The 18,874-nt window shown below is 36.2% G+C and overlaps 2 protein-coding genes across 2 annotated transcripts in view; one reads left to right on the top strand and one right to left on the bottom strand.

Moving 5' to 3' along the window:
- LOC135687685 (hemicentin-1) overlaps nucleotides 1-18,874 on the bottom strand; it is a 30,726-nt gene that overhangs the window by 8,796 nt on the left and 3,056 nt on the right. The window contains exons 2-8 of the mRNA XM_065204317.2: nucleotides 13,289-13,468; nucleotides 11,412-11,540; nucleotides 9,999-10,337; nucleotides 8,734-8,874; nucleotides 6,598-6,756; nucleotides 5,528-5,635; nucleotides 1,878-1,926 (exon numbers count right to left, since the gene is read on the bottom strand). Of these exons, the coding sequence (XP_065060389.2) occupies nucleotides 1,878-1,926; nucleotides 5,528-5,635; nucleotides 6,598-6,756; nucleotides 8,734-8,874; nucleotides 9,999-10,337; nucleotides 11,412-11,540; nucleotides 13,289-13,468 (1,105 nt within the window). The remainder of the gene's footprint in view (nucleotides 1-1,877; nucleotides 1,927-5,527; nucleotides 5,636-6,597; nucleotides 6,757-8,733; nucleotides 8,875-9,998; nucleotides 10,338-11,411; nucleotides 11,541-13,288; nucleotides 13,469-18,874) is intronic.
- LOC135690974 (uncharacterized) lies at nucleotides 16,628-18,843 on the top strand. The gene has a single exon (XM_065208674.2). The coding sequence runs from the start codon at nucleotides 16,628-16,630 to the stop codon at nucleotides 18,467-18,469; it is 1,842 nt and encodes a 613-aa protein (XP_065064746.2). The 3' UTR covers nucleotides 18,470-18,843.

Genomic DNA, 18,874 nt, shown 5'->3' with positions numbered 1-18,874 from the left:
CAATCTAAAGCGACACAGTTTATGAATTTGGTAAGAATCGAGAAAGAAAGTTTCAAATATTTTGCTACTTCATACTATGAAAACATTTTAGGAAATGAAACATGCTAACATAATGATGTGTGTACCTCAAAGTTTTTGCATCAAAGTTGTATAAATTGTCTTTTTTGCTTAAAATATTCAGTTGAAGAAGTCAAAATTTTTCACTAAATTGCACGAGCTTGATATTCTTGTAAAATTCATTGTTATAAAAGGAAAAGTGTTGAATGTATTTCAAAGCAACTTTAATTTTATCCTCTACAGCTCGAAATTAACCTGCTGTGGAACGAGGGAGCAGCCTACGTACGATCAAGGGGAGCATATTTTTACTCTTCATTTTATCCAGTATATTGTCAAGGGCAGCTTTGATCCAACAAATAATGGAGGAGGTAACATTTATTGGCTAATAGCGCATTTCGTAAAACACTTTGGTTTTCATGATTCTTGTAAATTTTGCTTTCTTTTTAGATTCACTTTGGCATAAAACATAAAACATAATTAAAAAAATTCATCTCTCCATTCATAGCATTTGAAAAAATATATCTAAAAAATTCATTTTCCATGCGTTCAATTGTACTTCTGAGCTTAGCAAGGAATACGTATGTAACATCGATTAGATTTGATTTACATTATATTTAGCGTTGGGAATTTCAATTTGCTTTAATTAGCTTTGGTAAAGCTATGATTGTTTAGAAATAAATAAAGAATTGAAAAAAGCATGAGACCTCGCGGGCAACTCTTTGAATTTTGCGTCCATTCCGGCTTTATGTACATTCTTCAAAACTGGATAAATTTCCAACTGATTAGTACAAACCCTGATAAATTTTCGGTGGTAACAAAAATTTCAGCCCCAAATGTTGCCATCATATCTACGAGCCCCAAATGACGATTGAAGTCAAAAATTTGGACCACAGATTTTGACATGACTTCGGGCTCTAGCCAATGCTTATATAAAAAAAATTGAGAGAGTACTTAACCCATTCTAGCTCGCAAAAGACGACCTAACCTAAGGGATCAACTGGTTCATGCTAAGTTAGGCCACTAAAGCTATTTACTACATGGAAACTATTTACTCAACATGTGCCTTGAATTTTCATAATGCATGACATCATATTAAACGACCAGCCATTTTTCAAAATTTTTGTATGTCGTGATCTTCACTGTTAATTTGTTAACCTTCTTAATTTTGCAACCGTCCTGGACGCAGAATTACGATGGTCACCCAACAAAAATAGAGATGCTCAAATTAAAGTCCCAAAAAAATCCACTCTCTATCAGGGTCGGAAGCTGTAAGCAGGTGGTTACGACTATTCCATTCCCCCCTTTTGTTATTTCCCCTTTTCATTAAATATTTGCTTGCTTTGCTCGATTAGTTTTCACCTACCGCGCATAAATTTGGACCAACTATGTGGAAAATACGGACAATTCTTCCAGGGAGTTTTCGAGTTTCTTTCAAGGTCGAGTACTCCCCCCCAGCTTCAATACGAGTCTCGTGTGACTTAACTGTGTCATTTGGGATCGATAAGTAAAATAAAAAACTGAAAAGCATCTCCAGGGCATTAAAGGCAATCTGTCTCGTTGTGGATTGGTTAACGAGAACAATAGCTGGAACAATAGCCTCAACACAATTCCAGCGCTCCGCCATATTTTTTACAATGCGATAAATTAAAGGGGGACTGTAAATAATAAAAATCCCTTTGTTCTTATAATCAATCAACGTCGTGACAGATTGCCTTTAAGCCCCATTGTATTTAGAACGAGCCGGGAAATTTCCTTCAGGTCCTTAGAGACGATGATTTGAATAAATGAAAATACGGACAAAATAAGAAAATATAACTTACTTAGCTGCCAGCAAGGGTGATGTTTCTAATTTCTTCTTTTCCTTTGATCCTAAATTGTGAAAAAAAGATAAATTTATCAGATAATTATAAATGGGTCATAATCTTTTATAGCACTGACAGCTGAGAATCTCAGTTAACACATTTAAAAGCTGTTCGAAGATCATCTCACGTAATGAAAGTATTAATATTAATTAAGTTTTAGTTACTTTATTAATCATCTTTATAATATATTAAAAATATTCACTGGTCTGTCTGTCGAAATCCTTTTGAGACAACAGTCGATTCTGGACTGCTCAATAAATGTCCATTCTTTCAGGCCCACAAATCACACATATTTCGCGATATTAGTCGATAAATATAATACTTGATATGGTTAGTAAACAATTAAAGAAAAACCTCAATAGCACGGATTTGGTTTTCTAAGGAGCATTAACTGAATTATAAAGTATTTTAGGTGTTAAATACAGCTTAATAATGGAAATACCTTTATTAAGCAATATAATTTAGTTACGTGAAATTGTTCAATAAAACACTTAAATCGTTTGTTATTCTCAAATCTTTTCTAGTTTTCACAATACCTGGATATCTTAAAACAGTTCCAGCCTTGACAATAATAAGTATAAGTTTATCATAAGAAGAATAGTTTTGTTTTGCTCACCCCTAGCGTAGAGTTTTTGATCTATGTTCTGACGTTTTATACTCCGAAGAGTGTCATACGAAAAGCTAAAGTATGTTAAAAAATATTTGCTTTTGTCAAAACCACTTTTGAATCCTGTACCATAAAAATATTGTCTGCGAATCAATTAAACTCGTTTTTGTTCCTCTCACGTTACATTAGATCCGAATTTGGATATAAATTGTCTTTCATCCACTACCTTACATCTCAGATTATCGTAAAATCTTCCATTCAGTTTCGGTATGTCAATCAAAGACGTACCAACTGGGGGATGGGGGAGGGAGAGGGGGGTTGGAAAGTTACTGTCCCCTTTTCGACAGAACCTCTTATCGACTGATGAAAATGATAAGTGCCCCCGTAAAAACTGCCCCCCTACCCCGTTATGAATACTTCAAACGTCCCTTAAATCAGTAATTATCACATTGAGGTATTTTTGTACAATACATTTAGGAATTCAAATTATATGATACAGACAGATAGCGACTGAATATGAAAAAATCTAAATTCAATGTTGGTTTTTACACAATGAAGTTAATTTATCTAAACGTTTTCACAAAAAACTTTCAATATGTACACAAATTGGGTTAACAAACTTAAAAAAAAATGTCCTGAAGAATTTCGATGGTCACTTAAATTCCAATTGGTTGCATCATACAATAGGCTATTGTTACATCTACCAATCGGCAGTGCGAGGCTCATTCTCGGCGTTTTCTCGACTGTATATGGCCACAGAGCCCTTTTGTTAGTGCGAACACTTGACTGACAGGACAACGTGCTTTTAAGTTGCAAAGAATATTCAGAAAATTTACGTTTCAGTATGAAATGTAACTATTCTAATTTTTTGATCAACATTTAGTCAAAATTCGGGAGCTTAGGATTTTTAATCGGAAAATGTTCTAATTCACAGATCTTGAACTTTTAGTACTATCAGCTATTGAATGTAGCCTAGCTGCAATAAATTTCAAGTCATTAGGGGTATTATAAATCCAAATTTAAAAGCATCTTTGTTACCAGAAATGCGACGGTAGTAGTCAAGGTCTTGTCAAAAACGTTTGACGTCATCTTAAAGGCAATCTGTCACGACGCTGATTGATTATAAGAACAAAGGGATTATTTATTGTTTCCAGTCCCCCTTTAATTTATCGCATTGTGAAAAATATGACGGAGCGCTGGAATTGTGTTTAGGCTATTGTTCCAGCTATTGTTCTCGTTAACCAATCCACAACGAGACAGATTGCCTTTAACAGATGCTTATTCAGTCATAACAAAAGGCAACTTATAGTTCTGTTGTCATGTCTGTATCAGGTTGTCCAACTTCTTTACTAGCAGTGTCTGTGATGTTTTCTAGTTCATTGTCCTTTGATTTATCAGTATAATTTTCATCTTGGTTCTCCACCGAATTCAAAATGTCAATTCTTGAGTCGGGTGCAGAACCTGTTGCTCCAGATGTTACCTCAGGCGTAAATTCAGTCACTGTTTTCGTAGTTACGTTATTCGTTTCGTTTTTCGTTTCGTCAAAATTTACGCCATTCTCCTCCATGTTCGCCGCAATGTTACGGTCAGTTTCGTCTTTTACAGGCGCAACTGCAGTAGTCGAAACAACGGGACTGTCAGTATTGTTGTCGTCAGGCTTACTAGAGCCGTTGGTGTGTTTGGAGATTTTCTTTTTCTTAGCTGAAATGACAGGTGGAAATTTCAGGCAGCACTTATACATTTTATAACACTCCTTTCGATAAAATCGTAACTTATTTGGGGGAAAACCAATAAACATCTGAAGAGTGTCTTGAAAAGCTTTTTAAGCATGTCTTAAAAAGTTTCCTTTTTCAAAGCAATTTATAAATTCTGTGCCATCAAAAATTGTTTGCAAATTTCAGCTGCAAATTTGTATCAGAAATATTTGCAAATTGCAGATATCACTATGATTGGTTGGCTATTCATAGCTACGACGATCGCGAATTTTCTATCCGTTTATATTCTTCAAAAACAAAACAAACGAATACCATTTGTGAGTTCTTACCCTAACAGAAAACAAAAAACTGACATTTCACATGTAAATGACCTCTGATTCGCCATGTATCCCATTTTTACTACACAAACCATTTTTCATTTTTTTCATTTTTACATAGAATATTTATACAGGTTATAAGTTTCGTATCAAAATATGTTTTTCAAACAGAACTGTTTAAACGAAAACACTTGACGTAAAAGCTCTATTAAGCCCCCTCTCTCTATTGAGCCCCCGTCTCTATTGAGCCCCCCTCTCTATTAAGCCCCTCCTTATCAAGCAAAAACCTAAAATAAGCCCCAACTCTCTATTAAGCCCCCCTCTTTAGCCTTTGTTGCAAAACGAGGAAAACATGCGCATTTAGTGGGTCTCTTGACAGGCGTGATGATAATAAGATCGTTTGCATTAAACACAGCCCATGAAAAGACTTACTTGTGCCCCTAAGAAGTCAATCGAAATTTTTTTAGAAGATGTCCCAGGGTTATCAATTGATCCTGGTGATTCTGATGAAGATGAGGCGTTATAATTGATTAATAAGACTTTCGAAGCTGCTAGTGAAGCTCTTTGAGAAACTTTTGTGACATTTTTATAACAAAAAATAGAAAAAGGCATTTTTAAAACATTGTTTGATTCCAATTTTTGATAAGCCGCTTCTCTCTAATTAGCCCCCCTCTCTTTTAAGTCCCCCCTCTAGTATGGAAAAAACAAATAAGCCCCTGGGGGCTTAATAGAGCTTTTACCGTAACTAAGAACAAAATAAATTAATATACCTAATTTACAATACAATATAATACAAAATCTATGAAAAAGAACGTAAAAATGAAATTAAAGTTACAGCCCCTTCTATAGTTGTTCTTTGAAGATTTTAAGAGAGGGTGCCAATATTGTTTCTTTTTCTAGACTGTTCCAGAGCCCCCACACAACAGTAAAAAACAAACATAGCGAATAAGGAATGACGTATGCAAATACCTTTCTTGCCTTTCACAGGCTTGTATCGCTCGTAAACAATAATAATAACAGCAAGAATTATGGCTTCAATGATGATACCAAGGAATGGCCACAGGGCACCGAGAGGATCTGTTGACGAAATAGGACATAGCTCATTACTGAGACACAAATCTTTAGTTGTGACGTCGAACCCAATAATTCACGAAGTGAGGCAAAAATACAACATTACAAAAAGTTAAAGAATGATTATAAAACCTCGTGAAAAATAAAAGGAAAAACCGATTAAAAGAAAGCACTGTTAATTGATAGGAGATCGAAAAAGAATTGGCTACGAATGCGTTTACGGAGAATGGCTGATTTTGTCAAGATTTTTGGTGCGCGAACAGCCCCGCACTTTATGCGCGGGTGCGCAAAATTGCCTGCAAATGCAAAGGTGCACCAGAACTATCAACGTATCCTGTATATAGTTTAAAAGATCTGGTTTTTAGGTGCGCCCTTAGCGATACCATGTTGAAAGTGGATGTAAAGGGAAGAACAAAAAGAACCTGGCAAGGCAATATAGATAAAGTTGTGGAAAAGTATCAGTCATACCTTGCCCTGACCAAACCTCCAGGATATAGGACTGAGACTACAGGGCAAGAATAGTTGCAAAATTCCGCTAAAATCGACCCCGATAATTCATCTCATTATATGTTCAATTTGAAAACAATATTCAATTTGAACTTGCTGCTACCAACTTAAACAATCTAGCTTTTGAAAATTTCAGCATTCTGTAAAAATGGCTTAAATTAGTTTTGTTTTTTTCCAGGAAATGCAAAATTCAACATTTGTGAATTGTGCATTTTCGGCATTAAACGACGGAAAGCGGAGAAAGTATTGAAAGAGAAAGGAAAACTGAGAACGAGGCGGAATAATGCGGAAAAGAGAGGCCCAAAATGAAAGAATGGGAGGTGATTCGAAAAAGGAAAAACAGGGGTTTGAGAAAATGGGGAAACGGCACGAGTTAAAGCGGAAAAACTGAAGGATGAAGAAAATTGATGAATTCCGGGAAGATATTGTGCAGAAAATAATTTTCAATGAAAAACACTTACCTCTTACTCTCAAGGTGAACTTCATTGATACAGATGAAAAATTATTAGCAGCGGTGCATGTGTAAACAGCTCGGTCACTAAATTGAGCATGGCGAATAGTCAAGATGCCGTTGACACTAGTGTTGTAGTCGGAGAAGCTGATGCGTCCATCAGATGAGGCTAGAGGCAACAGAAACGTAATAGATCAGCAACACAGAATAAAGAATCTAATTCGGTTTGATCGCTTGTTGATTTGAGTTGATTTGAGTTGATTTGAGTTGATTTGATCTGATCTGACTTGATTTAAAATATCTAAGGAGGATTGCACTTCAGCGTTGCTGATTTTCAAGGGGCCCTCCACTAACAAAGTTACAAAATGAAATCGAACTAGTACAAAAAATAAAATAATACCAAATAAAAACTTATAAAATTCGATTAAAAGGAAACATTGCCTAAAACATCTATACAGAAAATCTTTGAATAAGCCCCCAGGGGCTTATTCGCAAAAATGAATTTTTGGGTGGGGGCTAATTCGAGGGGGGCTTATTCGAGGGGGGCTTTTTCGAGGGGGGCTTATTTCAAAGTTTAATTGAATGAAAAACGATAATAAACATGAGCATTTGAGTATCCAATAACAACAACTGATATCGTTAAAAGAGTTGCTGTGTGAAGAACTAACAAACGATAATATTTTTTATTGTCACAAAAGTCGCTTTTTTGCTTTTTGGTCTCTAGTCTAGGTCTCTAGCTTTTTGGTACTGTATAGCTATTGTCCTGTGGGGGCTTTCTTGAAATAAGATATTATTCTGCAATTATGCTTCTCTTGAATAAGCCCCCATGGGTGCAAAAATGATTTTTTTAGGTGGGGGCTTATTCGAGCGTGGGGGTCTATTCGAGGATTTACGGTATATAAAATTTAAAATCATTAGTTGTTATCGGTTACTTACATTCGGTTGGGAGGCATTTCATATTTTGGCACCTCTATAAGTTACGGTATATAATATTGTAACTATGCCCCGAAAGCTTATAGAATATGTTCCAACAAGGATATTCTACATCAACATATGATACAAGCGAGGAATTTATAGAGATCTAGACATCCCCAAGCTAAACCTTAAATCCGCCAAAGAGGATTTCATTCTCGGGCATTAAGGCCTGGAATGAGATTTCAGATACTACCAGAAACTATCATCACTACGCCAATTTAAAACATATCTAAAAAGGAATTTGACGAGCTTCCATCTAAAATGGAAGATCAGGCTTATTTATCTGCTTAGTTTTCTTTGCTTTTCTTTGCATTAGCTTTGTATTTATGTTCTCAGTTTAAGATTTTTTTCAAGTCGAACTTTTTTACTGAAGGGATATGGTTGAAAATAATTATCATAATAGAATAAACAAATAATTTTTAGAATTTAGGAGGTTTGGTGGATTCAGCGAATCCGGATAGACGATATGTTTTGCTAGATGTCATATTAGCAGGAGTGCGATCCCTCACCCTAGGCGACCTGTGATTCGTTGATGCAGTCATAGAACTTCTTGACATGTATGATATAATCCTTGTTTTCATTCTTGCTGGCCTAATGATCCTAGAACTGTCTATTTTGTCCCTTTTGGCAAAGTTTGAATTTTCAGGCCAGCATTGTCTTATGCAGGGGCAACGCCAAGGGGAGGTATAGGGGTTACTGCCTCCATCTTTTCGAAACATGGTCAAAATATTTTCTCTAAAATTTGTTCAAATGAATTAGGTACGGGTAGGTCATACTTTTCTGATATTTTCCCAAGGAAGATACAACTGGCACCTTATGGGGCAAAAGGGCGCGGTCACACAGGTCATGCCCATTACCCCCTCACTCTGCAGTTGCTGGCACCGCCACTGGCCCTATGGTCCAGTACTTTAGCATTGTCACGTTAAAAATTTGTCGTGGTGGCATAGCGGCAACTTTCTTCGACAAAGCATCTTCGGCACAGCTTTATTAAATCATCAAACGAGTGAATGCTTAGCAAAGGAGTCATCCCCCGTCCATAAAGTTAAATTGATTCGTATTATTATACTCTTCTCTTACCCAACCATATCCTTGATTTCAGGCAGGGGGTGACACAACCGTTTAAGCGCGTCACTTTCTTGTTTACCAAACAATAAGAGTAAAAAAATGTCACCTTTGATGGCTTTCTTGTCCTTCTTCCACGTCACAATGGCTGCAGGGTCACCAATCGCCTGACAAGAAAGTTTAGCCTCCTTTTTAAGATACACCTTCACCTTCTGATCAGTAGAAGCACCCCTAAGTACATGAACTGGCACTAAAATAAAGAAACATGAAGATAAACAGAGTCGTTTGTCATTGACGTATTCACTTTAAGAAAATTTACTTCCAAATAACGGGGGTATATAGGACTAGCATGCTGCACCAGAGCCACTGCCCAGTGTTCATAAGGTCCTTAAAGGTATTTGGCAAAGGTAAAAATGGCTTACAGCCACTCGATCACCAATGGTCGACCAATCCAATTGCGCAAAGCGAATGTCATGAGAACAGTTCCCGCCCTTTTTTAAATCGGTGAAATCCAAGCGAAGTTGCTCAAAATGGAGTTATGGCTTCGTCTCCATCAAAGGCTACAAATCGATCGTTCGTTTCAAAATCATCGATAACGGTTATCTGGACTCTTCGAGCAGCCATTTTCTCATTTAGCATCTTAGGCAATAGTTTGGGCTTTTTCTTTACATTCTTTCACGTGAGCAGTTTCCAATTTCTTTCATGCGCGCGTGCGCTGATTAATATGGCCTAAGTTGTTTTCTGTACTTACGCATGTCAAATGCTTCTAAGTGGTGGCATGATGAAAATTGATTCCAAGAAAATTAATTTAAATTTCTAAAAATATACTTTTTACTGATGTCACTCTAAGAAACTCTTCGGAAGCAAGGAATTTCTTCGGAAGTTAGGTAAAGTCAAATCCCGTTACGTCGAGCTCTCAAGGGGGGTATGGAAATGATTCGACTAAGCAAATGTCCGATTTGTGTGGGGTACGACTTTTGGCTTGAATAAGGTATAAAAAGCCAATTTGAATTGAAAGTCTGTCTGACTAAGTGAAAGTCGGACCTATTTGGGTACGACTTAACAGGATTCATATGTGTTAGCATTCGTTTGGAAACAAAAATTCTAAAGGAAATCGCTGATTCAACGAAAAGAATTTGTGTTGACTTACAGGTAGACCCTTCAATTTCAGGAAAAACCTTTCAAAGCATTATTTATCCAGTGTTTGGAGCTATACATTATATAAAATTGCCTTTTACTATAAGGTTTCACTATAACTACTTGAATTTCATAAATGTATGATGGTCCACCGACAACGAATGAAAGGAAAAGTCAGCGAGCGAATAGTCCAAGAAGGACTGAGTGAATAACCATAGAAATATTTGTAATGCATACCTAGAAGTGAGGCATTCTGTCTAAAGTGGTACTCGTAAGAGTTAAGCCACTGGACTATGACGTCACACTGATATGTCCCGGCTGTTCCACCACTTATAACAACATCGAGTTTGCTTTTGATGACGTCATCACTGCCAACAGTCTCTATAACCGGCTTTGTTGCTTTATCAGTCATTTCGATGGTACTGCCATTGCCGGCATGTTTCCTGTAATGCCACCATTTCAGAAGGAGTTTGCTATTCACATCTTTAGCTGCTGTACCAGAGCAGCTGAAGCTGTTTTTAGCACCATATTTCGACACGCCATTGCTTGTCAAGTTCACCTTGGCAAAATTCTTTTCTACGATTCACAAATAAGCTATTCAGTTTTGATACGAGATTAAAGGCAATCTGTCACGACGTTGATTGATTATAAGAACAAAGGGATTGTTTCCAGTCCCCCTTTAATTTATCGCATTGTAAAAAATATGGCGGAGCGCTGGAATTGTGTTTAGGCTATTGTTCCAGCTATTGTTCTCGTTAACCAATCCACAACGAGACAGATTGCCTTCAAAGGCACTAGCCTTTGTCAAATAGTGTGGTGAGTTGTTGACGTCATAAAACTGTTTTTCTGAGACTGTTTTAGTTAGGTCCAACTAATCTGAAGGGACAGTACAGATAGGAGATAAGCTATGCCGTGGTTATGCTATGAAATGAGTAAGAACGACTCACGCAAAGCGATTTTCAAATACAATAGCAGATGCCAGGAAAACTTGTATTAACACGAGTTCATTTTCGGCATTAGAAAAAGAGGTTCAGTCCCTTGCTCTACTCCACTGAGTACAGAATACAATAAAATGCGCCAAACCAGAGACTTCCGTTACATATTGGCTGGAAGATGGGCAGTGTTGACCAGACACGGAGTTAACAAACAGATTATTATTGTTTTGGTTTGGTTCATAAAGTTCAGAAGTTGATAAAAAACAGCCTGTGCTTATGTGGTCGTATCAAAACCAATTTTGGAGGAAGAAACTGTCTTTCTCAAATTTTGTCGCATTCAAATTTAGGACTGTTTCAAAACTTTCTTTCGGATTATATATTTTCAATAAAAGTTCTAAAAAAAATATTTTTTGACATCACCGACAAGTAAAACATAAAATAAGAAAAATTTCATCAAAGCAACATTTCGGAGTAAAGTAATTGCTTACAGTGCCGGAAAAATTCCTCTTTGTGTATGAAGTAAGATGTAAGAATTTTTGCTGTCATTACTTTCTTTCACAAATTAATGAATTACTAACCTTCATATTTTTATATATAAAATGTAAAATATCCATGTAAAATATTTTTGTCGCGAATAAACCTTCATGTTACATTTTTGAAAAGCTGAATAAATATTTTTGCATTCAGGAATAAAAATTGAATAAAACAAACTTACTTGGTAAAACAGAAAGGCTAACGCTAGCACCAGATGTGAATAGGGCCTTTCCACAAAAAATGGCGGTGTGTTTCTTTATGTCGCTCATGCTTACTGGATTGAACTTCAGAATTGCGTGGATTGTTGTCACTAAATGAGAATTTAGTTAAAATATTCATTAATTTCGTTCAATATTTAATATTTATTGAAAAAATCGATGCGAGGGGCTCTTGGGAAACTCTTGCAAAAAGAATACGAGATTTCCAAGAAAACAAAAGGATTTCCAAGAAAACAAAAGGATTTCCAAGAATTTTCGGATTAAACAATAGGATCCCAACTAAAGGTGTATGAGATGTTCATGGGGTAATGTTTCCCTCGAATCAATGTGTCTAGCAAAAAATATTACAAATCTTGGTGAAGATCACTGTCACAGAGTCGGGCTGTTAACGAATGCTAGTAGAAGTGCATTGGACAGAGCTCAACATTAACAATTTTTTGGCAGTACCACATTTGAAAATTGGCTTTAAAAAAGCAAACATTATACAAACAACATACTAAACCATTCTTGTCTGATACTCTTCAGAGTATGAATTGTAAGAATAAGGGTCCAAAAGAATAAGATGAAAAATATATACACATTTGTGGATCGAAATAGGCCAATCAGAAAAATGCGAGCACATGACCGGTATAGTTGTCCAATCAGTCTGCTTACCTATAAACAAATAACCAGTGGAGTCCAAGAGAGAAAACGAACTCCTTCTGTCTACACAATGGCGGATTTTTCGTGTTTTAGAGTGCAGAACAGGAGAGTTTAAGTAAAAACTCGCAGTTTCACGTTTATCATGGTCACATGTATTCTGTTTTATGATTAACATGTTATCATATCTGACATTAATTATAATCAATTTCAGATAACATTAAACAGTCTGTTTCAGAGTGTTTGAGGCCGAGTAGACCTGTGGTACATGCTTTAGTATATAGCAGTCTTGTGAATTGACATGGAAACATGAATTTCAAATTTCAACTAACAATTTCATATCAGATCTCTGGCACTGGTCCAAATATTTATTTCGTTCAAATCTCGGCTAACAAACAATATTTATTAGAGACTGTTTGGAAGCTTGTGGGTTTTTCTTATCCTGGGATGATAAGAAGGCCATTGAAAATTAATGAGCAAGATTCCTTTATCTATACTCTACGCTTTACCTTCTCAAAAAATTTACATATTCTTCAAGAAAAAGATAGAGATAATAAGAAGACCCTACCGTAAATCCTCGAATTAGCCCCCTGGGGGCTTATTTACTTTTCATATTTTTGAATGGGGGCTTCTTGATGAGCATTTAATTAATAACTACCAAAAGTATAAATTTGTTGTGGTAATTCAATAAAACGCCATAGGCGACCTCAGATGGCAAAAATCATCAAATTGAGGGGTCCAATTTGAGAATTTACGGTAGTAGTGGGGGCTTATTCGAGAGGGGGCTTATTGACAATTTGTAGCTCTAGGGTGGGGGCTTATTCGAGGGGGGTTTTTTCGAGGGGGGTTTTTTCGAGGGGGCTTTTTCGAGGGGGAGGGCCAATTCGAGGATTTACGGTATATTAGTTTGACTGGAGTACACATTGGGTATCAAAGGAACACCTTAGGAACACTTTTTCATTTGTAAGAATACATCTATTGAACAATGCTGTCTGATTATTAATGTAATATTTGTATTTAACTTGTATTTAGCCTGATAAATAATTTGTCAAAAAAATCCTAAAGGAGTAAAGTGACATTGTCAATGAACATTTTGCTAGAAAATATCCCTGGATGAGGATACACTGAAAAATTTGAGCCTCAAATCGGGTGACCTTCCCATTTTATAACTGCTTCCCTGTCTGTGCAAATGTTTTCTTACCATTTATAGTTTTAAAAAGAACAGTCAATGAACTGGAATTCTTCACGTATTCATGATCAGGAAGCCAAGCAAGTATTGGAATACTTGGTTTTGTAGTTGGATTCACCACTTTGCAGACAAGATCAATCACTTGTCCTTCTTTCAGCTCATAAACACCTTGGCCAAAACTGTAAAAAGTATCTAGAAAGAAAGGCAACACGAGAAAATTATAAAAATTTGATATGCATATGTGTAAAAATGTCCTATGTAAAACCTGTTTAGGAGATTGGCCTTTGGTTTCCACCACAAACCATACACAAAAACAAATTTCGATCTGCTATATCTGTTTTTGTCTGGTACTAAAACTATGGCGACTGGATCCACACTGGGACACTTGTCTGAGGTTTTTTTTGCAAAAGAGCCAAATAACACATATATATTTACTGAAAATCCTAGGGGCACTGGTTCAAACAGGGTGCTGATTATAGGCACTACAGTAAAAAATACATCCACAGCAGCAATACAGGTAAGTGCTAGGCTCGAAGAATATTTTTCTGTAGGCCTAACCTTATCCAATTTTCTGTAGGACTTTTTTTAGGGCGGAGGAAAAGGGCATTTCCTAAAATGAACAGTAGTTGGATAAATATCACATGAGTTATACAGCAGAACCTTTTAATATGTCCCAAAATCAAAATCCAAATAAAATTTTATTTTTGCCCATACAATACCATTACAAAACGGGTGAAGGTTCTTTAAAAAAATCAATGACCCTTGATATTGTTTTGGTGGTGGGTATAGAGACTTCTTAATCCCTTTTTTTCTGATGAGGCCAGCAGCCAGCATTCACAAGGTATTTAAAGGCCATCCTAAATACACCTGCATTGTTTGTGACTGACCCTGACATCAGTCACAGGAGATAACTGTGAGGCTAAACAAAAATACCGTAAATTCTCTTTTTAGTCCCCCCTCTCAATTAAGCCCCCTCTCTCTTATTAGCCCCCTTTTCAGAAGGAAAGATTTAATTAGCCCCCCTCTCAATTTAGCCACCCTCTCAATTTAGCTCCCCCCCCCCCAATTTTCATTGATGCTGAAATAAGTAAACTTGACAAAAAACAGAGATTTTCATTTTATTCATTGGTCGTTCAATACTTTCACATCAAGTCAAAAATCACACCATTTCTCTTCCAGTCCAAGTCAAGCAGATCCAAAGAGAAATATTTAATATGCTCACTGGCTATATGAGAGCCTTTTACCAAAACCACAGGCCGTTGGTACTCCAAGGGATGAAGTCGACCTTTTCAAATGCTCGATTTCAGAAGGCAACATGGCCCAAGAAGATATTTTAGAATTAATAATTGATGATGATGACAATATAATTGATATAGAAGGCTGATTTAATGTTTTATATTTCGCAAATAACAAAAAATTAGTTTACCGCTATAAATGATTTTTTACTAAAAAATATTTATTAAGCCCCCTCTCTCAATTTACCCCCCCCCCCTCTCTTATAAGCCCCCCTTTTAAAGTGCTGAACTGAAAAACATTAAGCCCCCCAGGGGCTAAAAAGAGAATTTGAAAGTGAAGGTATTCAGAACTTTTCTGAATACCTTGAGCATACATGTCCCCTTGTAGCTTGTGTTTTCGGAACCTAATACTGCTTGGAAATTTGCAAGTTTCAAAGTATGTTCAACATAGATAATCAGAATAAAATGCTGGCCTTATCTGGCTATTTTTTCATTTTTAATGGCCTTGTTCGGCCATTGCCTCAGTCCACAAACTGTCACAGCTTTGTGACTACATTATTCAGAATCCAAACTGAATACTTTTGAATATGGTGCGGCTTCATAGAAAGGCTTTTGGTTTTAACTGCATGATAACTTTTTATATGTGTATATCAAGGGTGCAACAAAGCATTTGTTTTCAAGCAGAGGGTACATATTACAAACAAGACCTAGTTTTCTTGCAAGTTGATCCTGGACAACTGAGATATTTAGCAAATAAATCCTTTTAACTAAAACTTTTTATATATTATGATCTAAAGCATACCACAACATTTTGGGTTTTTTGCTGTTTTTTGTTGGAATGTAGACAAGGTGAAATAATTTATCAAAACTATTTAGACATCATTTTGGAAGCCAATTTTGAAAATCCTTTTTGCAGGGCTATGTAAACAGGTGTGGCATTTGGGGATTTCATTTTTTTTGGGTGTGGCATTTTATCGAGTAGATTGTTAGTCCCTTGAATACCAATCTAATATTGCTCCAAGCCACCCCTGCATACAATACAAAAATATTTAAAGCTTTCAAAATTAAATGGAACTAGACTAGTACCAAAGATGCGGCTACAAGCCAACACTGATATATAAAATAAAATTGTATTTTGAACAGGGCAGGAGGGCTAGTGTTGTAAGACCTTATGGGTATGTCTAGAAGGCCTTATGGGTAGCTCAAAAGACTTTTATATTAAAAAAGACTTTTGTAGGAATGCTTTAGGAATAAGAAAACAGATAGGAAAGGCAACAAACAAACAGTTGAAAACTGAAAGGTAACAATTAAGTTTCAGCAATATGATTGGCTGACATCTTATTTTGGTTTCACTAGAAAGTGCTCAACTTCGTGGTGGGAACTGGTGCATATGGAGATCTGAGGTGTGGGTGGACCTGTCCTACTGGCCAGGTGGGGACCTGTCTTGGTCTTGCCTGCCCTAAGGCCTCTCAAATGGTGGCCAATCTATAAAAAACTGTGGGATTCTGCTTTGGACCCTAGAATTGACAACAAATTCTTAGATATCCTGAAGGCAATAAAAAGATTGCACCAGTGGTGCGCAACTAAGTGAACCCCTAAATGTTCATTCATGCTACCCTGAAAGGGCAGGGGGTTGGTAACTTGGCTCAAAATGAACCAGTGTAAAAACTTTAAATAAGTGGTACCTCCTTGGAAAAAAGACTAATGTAGACCAAATGCTAGACCAACCGAGAAACAGTGCAAACAAAATCAAACCATCTACAAATATTCCATAAATCCATAAATTATCCATAAGTAAAACCATTCATAAATTCAAAATTCTTCTCTAAAATTGTTTTTTTGGTGAAAAGAGGTTCTGCTCTGCAAGTAATTAAAGAATTAAATTCTGTCCATAATCTAATCGTGGTTTTATGACTAGACTGATGATAGTGATGAAGCTTAATAGACCACTTTCGCAATGACGTCAAAAGGTTTTTTAAAACGAGGTGCGAAATTGAAAACGAGAATACCGATGTTCCAGTTGCCTTGGCATTTTCGCACAACTATCGAAACACCGATCTTGTTTGGAAAATTAGAAGCGTTTGTTTGATTAAACTTGAGCAGTTAAGATCTTGAAATGGAAGAGTTTCAATCGTTGCTTCCTGAAGGAAAAGTTGTCGAGTGTTTGGAAGATTTGGGGTCAATAACAGTAGCGGAATTAAAGAGCATTTTGAAGCGCTACAAGGAGAAAACATCCGGTGTTAAGGCCGATCTTGTTCTTCGCACGTTTGCCGTATTTTGCCGTGCAAAAACATTTAGTGTGCATTCTGAAGATGTGCTAGATGAATCCTCTCTCCTTTGCCATGAGAAAGAATACACCTACGAAGCATTCCATCAGCAATGTCAGCATCTTCCATGGACATCTGACCTACGTGGAACACCGGCTTTTAATTTTCTGCAGTTGTACGAATATTTGGTTATAAGAACGTCCAAGTTCAAGCACATTCTTTTGAAAAGTACATCATATAAGAAGCTGAAAGCTTTCCAGTTCTTTTATGAAGGGTTTATAAAGAAGATTGACGTTGCAACAGATAACAACTTTTCTTATTTTGATGTCAGAGTCAAAGCTTCAATGAAGAAGTGTTTATACAAAGTAATTTTAAAATTGTCAATCAATTCTGGTGATGTTTGCTCTGCTGCATGTACTTGTCCTGCTGGTATTGGTCTTGGTGGTTTTGGCAACTGCAACCATGTTGGGGGTGTTCTCTTTGCTCTTGAAGACTTCAACAGACGTGGTTTACGAGAGTATCCATCTGCTGTATCATGCACTTCAAAGCTGTCTTCTTGGAATGTTCCAAATGCAACTGCTCTTAAATCCATCAATCCCTCTCCAATAGATGAAGTGATAATACAAAAAATCAAGTTTGGAAAGGACAATGATAAAAGTAATTTGTCTCACTATAAATCCTTTGATCCACGTGCTCCATCTGATAAAGCTATTGATGATAAAAGACTTGAAGCCCTCAAAATGAAATTGGCAGAAGCTTTACCAAACAGTGGTTTTTTTGGCTTTCATGAAATTTCTGAACCTGCAGATTCTGACACACTTGCTTTAACTGAAGCCACTGCATCCAATCCTGAACATCCTTTCTTCTACGAATCCATCTCCTTCAATGAATATTACGATATTTCAACTTCCTCCTTCAAAGAAATGATGGACATTTATTGCCAAAACACAACATTGTCCCAAGAAGAAATTTCCAATATTGAAAAAACAACACATGGTCAAGCTTCAAATGATGATTGGAAAAAGCATCGAATGTATCGTATCACTGCATCCAATTTTTACTCTGCTGCTGTAAACTCTGTTGAACCTTCTTCTAAGCTTAACTCTATGTTTTATAAAACTTTCACAACAGCTGCAACTTGCCATGGCCAGAAACACGAAGGACATGTTAAAGAGCTTTATATAATGTTACTGAAAGATAAAGGTATCAATGCTCAAGTTTCTGAAGTTGGTCTGCAATTGTCTTCCTCATTTCCTTATCTTGGTGCTTCATTAGATGGTGTAGTCACTTACAAAAATGAAACATGGGGATTGGAAATCAAATGTCCATTTTCCAAGTACAACATGTCTCTTCAAGAAGCTCTGAAGGATAAGAAGTTCTTTCTTGTTGAAGATGGTGGTAATTTTAAGCTGAAGCGCAAGCATGCATACTTCTACCAAGTTCAAGGCCAAATGTTTTGTGCAAACTTAAAGAGAGTGGATTTTGTAGTTTGGTTTGGAACTGGGAGGCCATTGTTTGTTGAAACCATTTGCTTTGATGAAGAATTTATGGTCAATTATGTTTTTCCAAGACTGAAGTATTTTTTTTGTAGAGCAGTTCTCCCTGAGTTTTTCACAAAGCGTGTTAAACAGGGATTTAAATTATATTTGCATGGTGGCTGGGAGAATTTTGATAAAAAGCATATTTTATGAAGTGATAATATATCTGAAGTGATAAGTAATAGACCAGTATGTATTATTTTAAAAAAAGATAAGTATTTGTAGAAGTATTTAATATCATCTCTACTACTGAGCTAGCCATCACAAAACATTCTTAATTCTATACGTTTGATAATTTCAAAAACTTGACAGGAATATACACACAAAGCCGTTTTTGCATTGTACAATATGATTGTATTAGATATCTTTGTACAGACAGTTGTTAAAGGTTGAAAATATGTTTATCTACACTGTATAACATCATAGTTAATATACTTTCAGATAATATGTATTTATGACATTATTGGGAATACTATGATTTGGACAATCAACTAGATACTTAAGCATTTTAGACAACTATTTTGATAAAATATGATATTTCGAACATATTTGTATATA

The sequence above is a fragment of the Rhopilema esculentum genome, chromosome 20, assembly GCF_057945365.1.
Source record: "Rhopilema esculentum isolate cy_ngs chromosome 20, ASM5794536v1, whole genome shotgun sequence".
In the NCBI taxonomy this organism is placed as follows: domain Eukaryota; kingdom Metazoa; phylum Cnidaria; class Scyphozoa; order Rhizostomeae; family Rhizostomatidae; genus Rhopilema; species Rhopilema esculentum.
This window is presented reverse-complemented; position numbering and strand designations above follow the sequence as displayed.

Coding starts and splice junctions, on each gene's coding strand:
- LOC135690974 (XM_065208674.2), top strand. CDS start 16,628: ATGGAAGAGTTTCAATCGTTGCTTCCTGAAGGAAAAGTTGTCGAGTGT.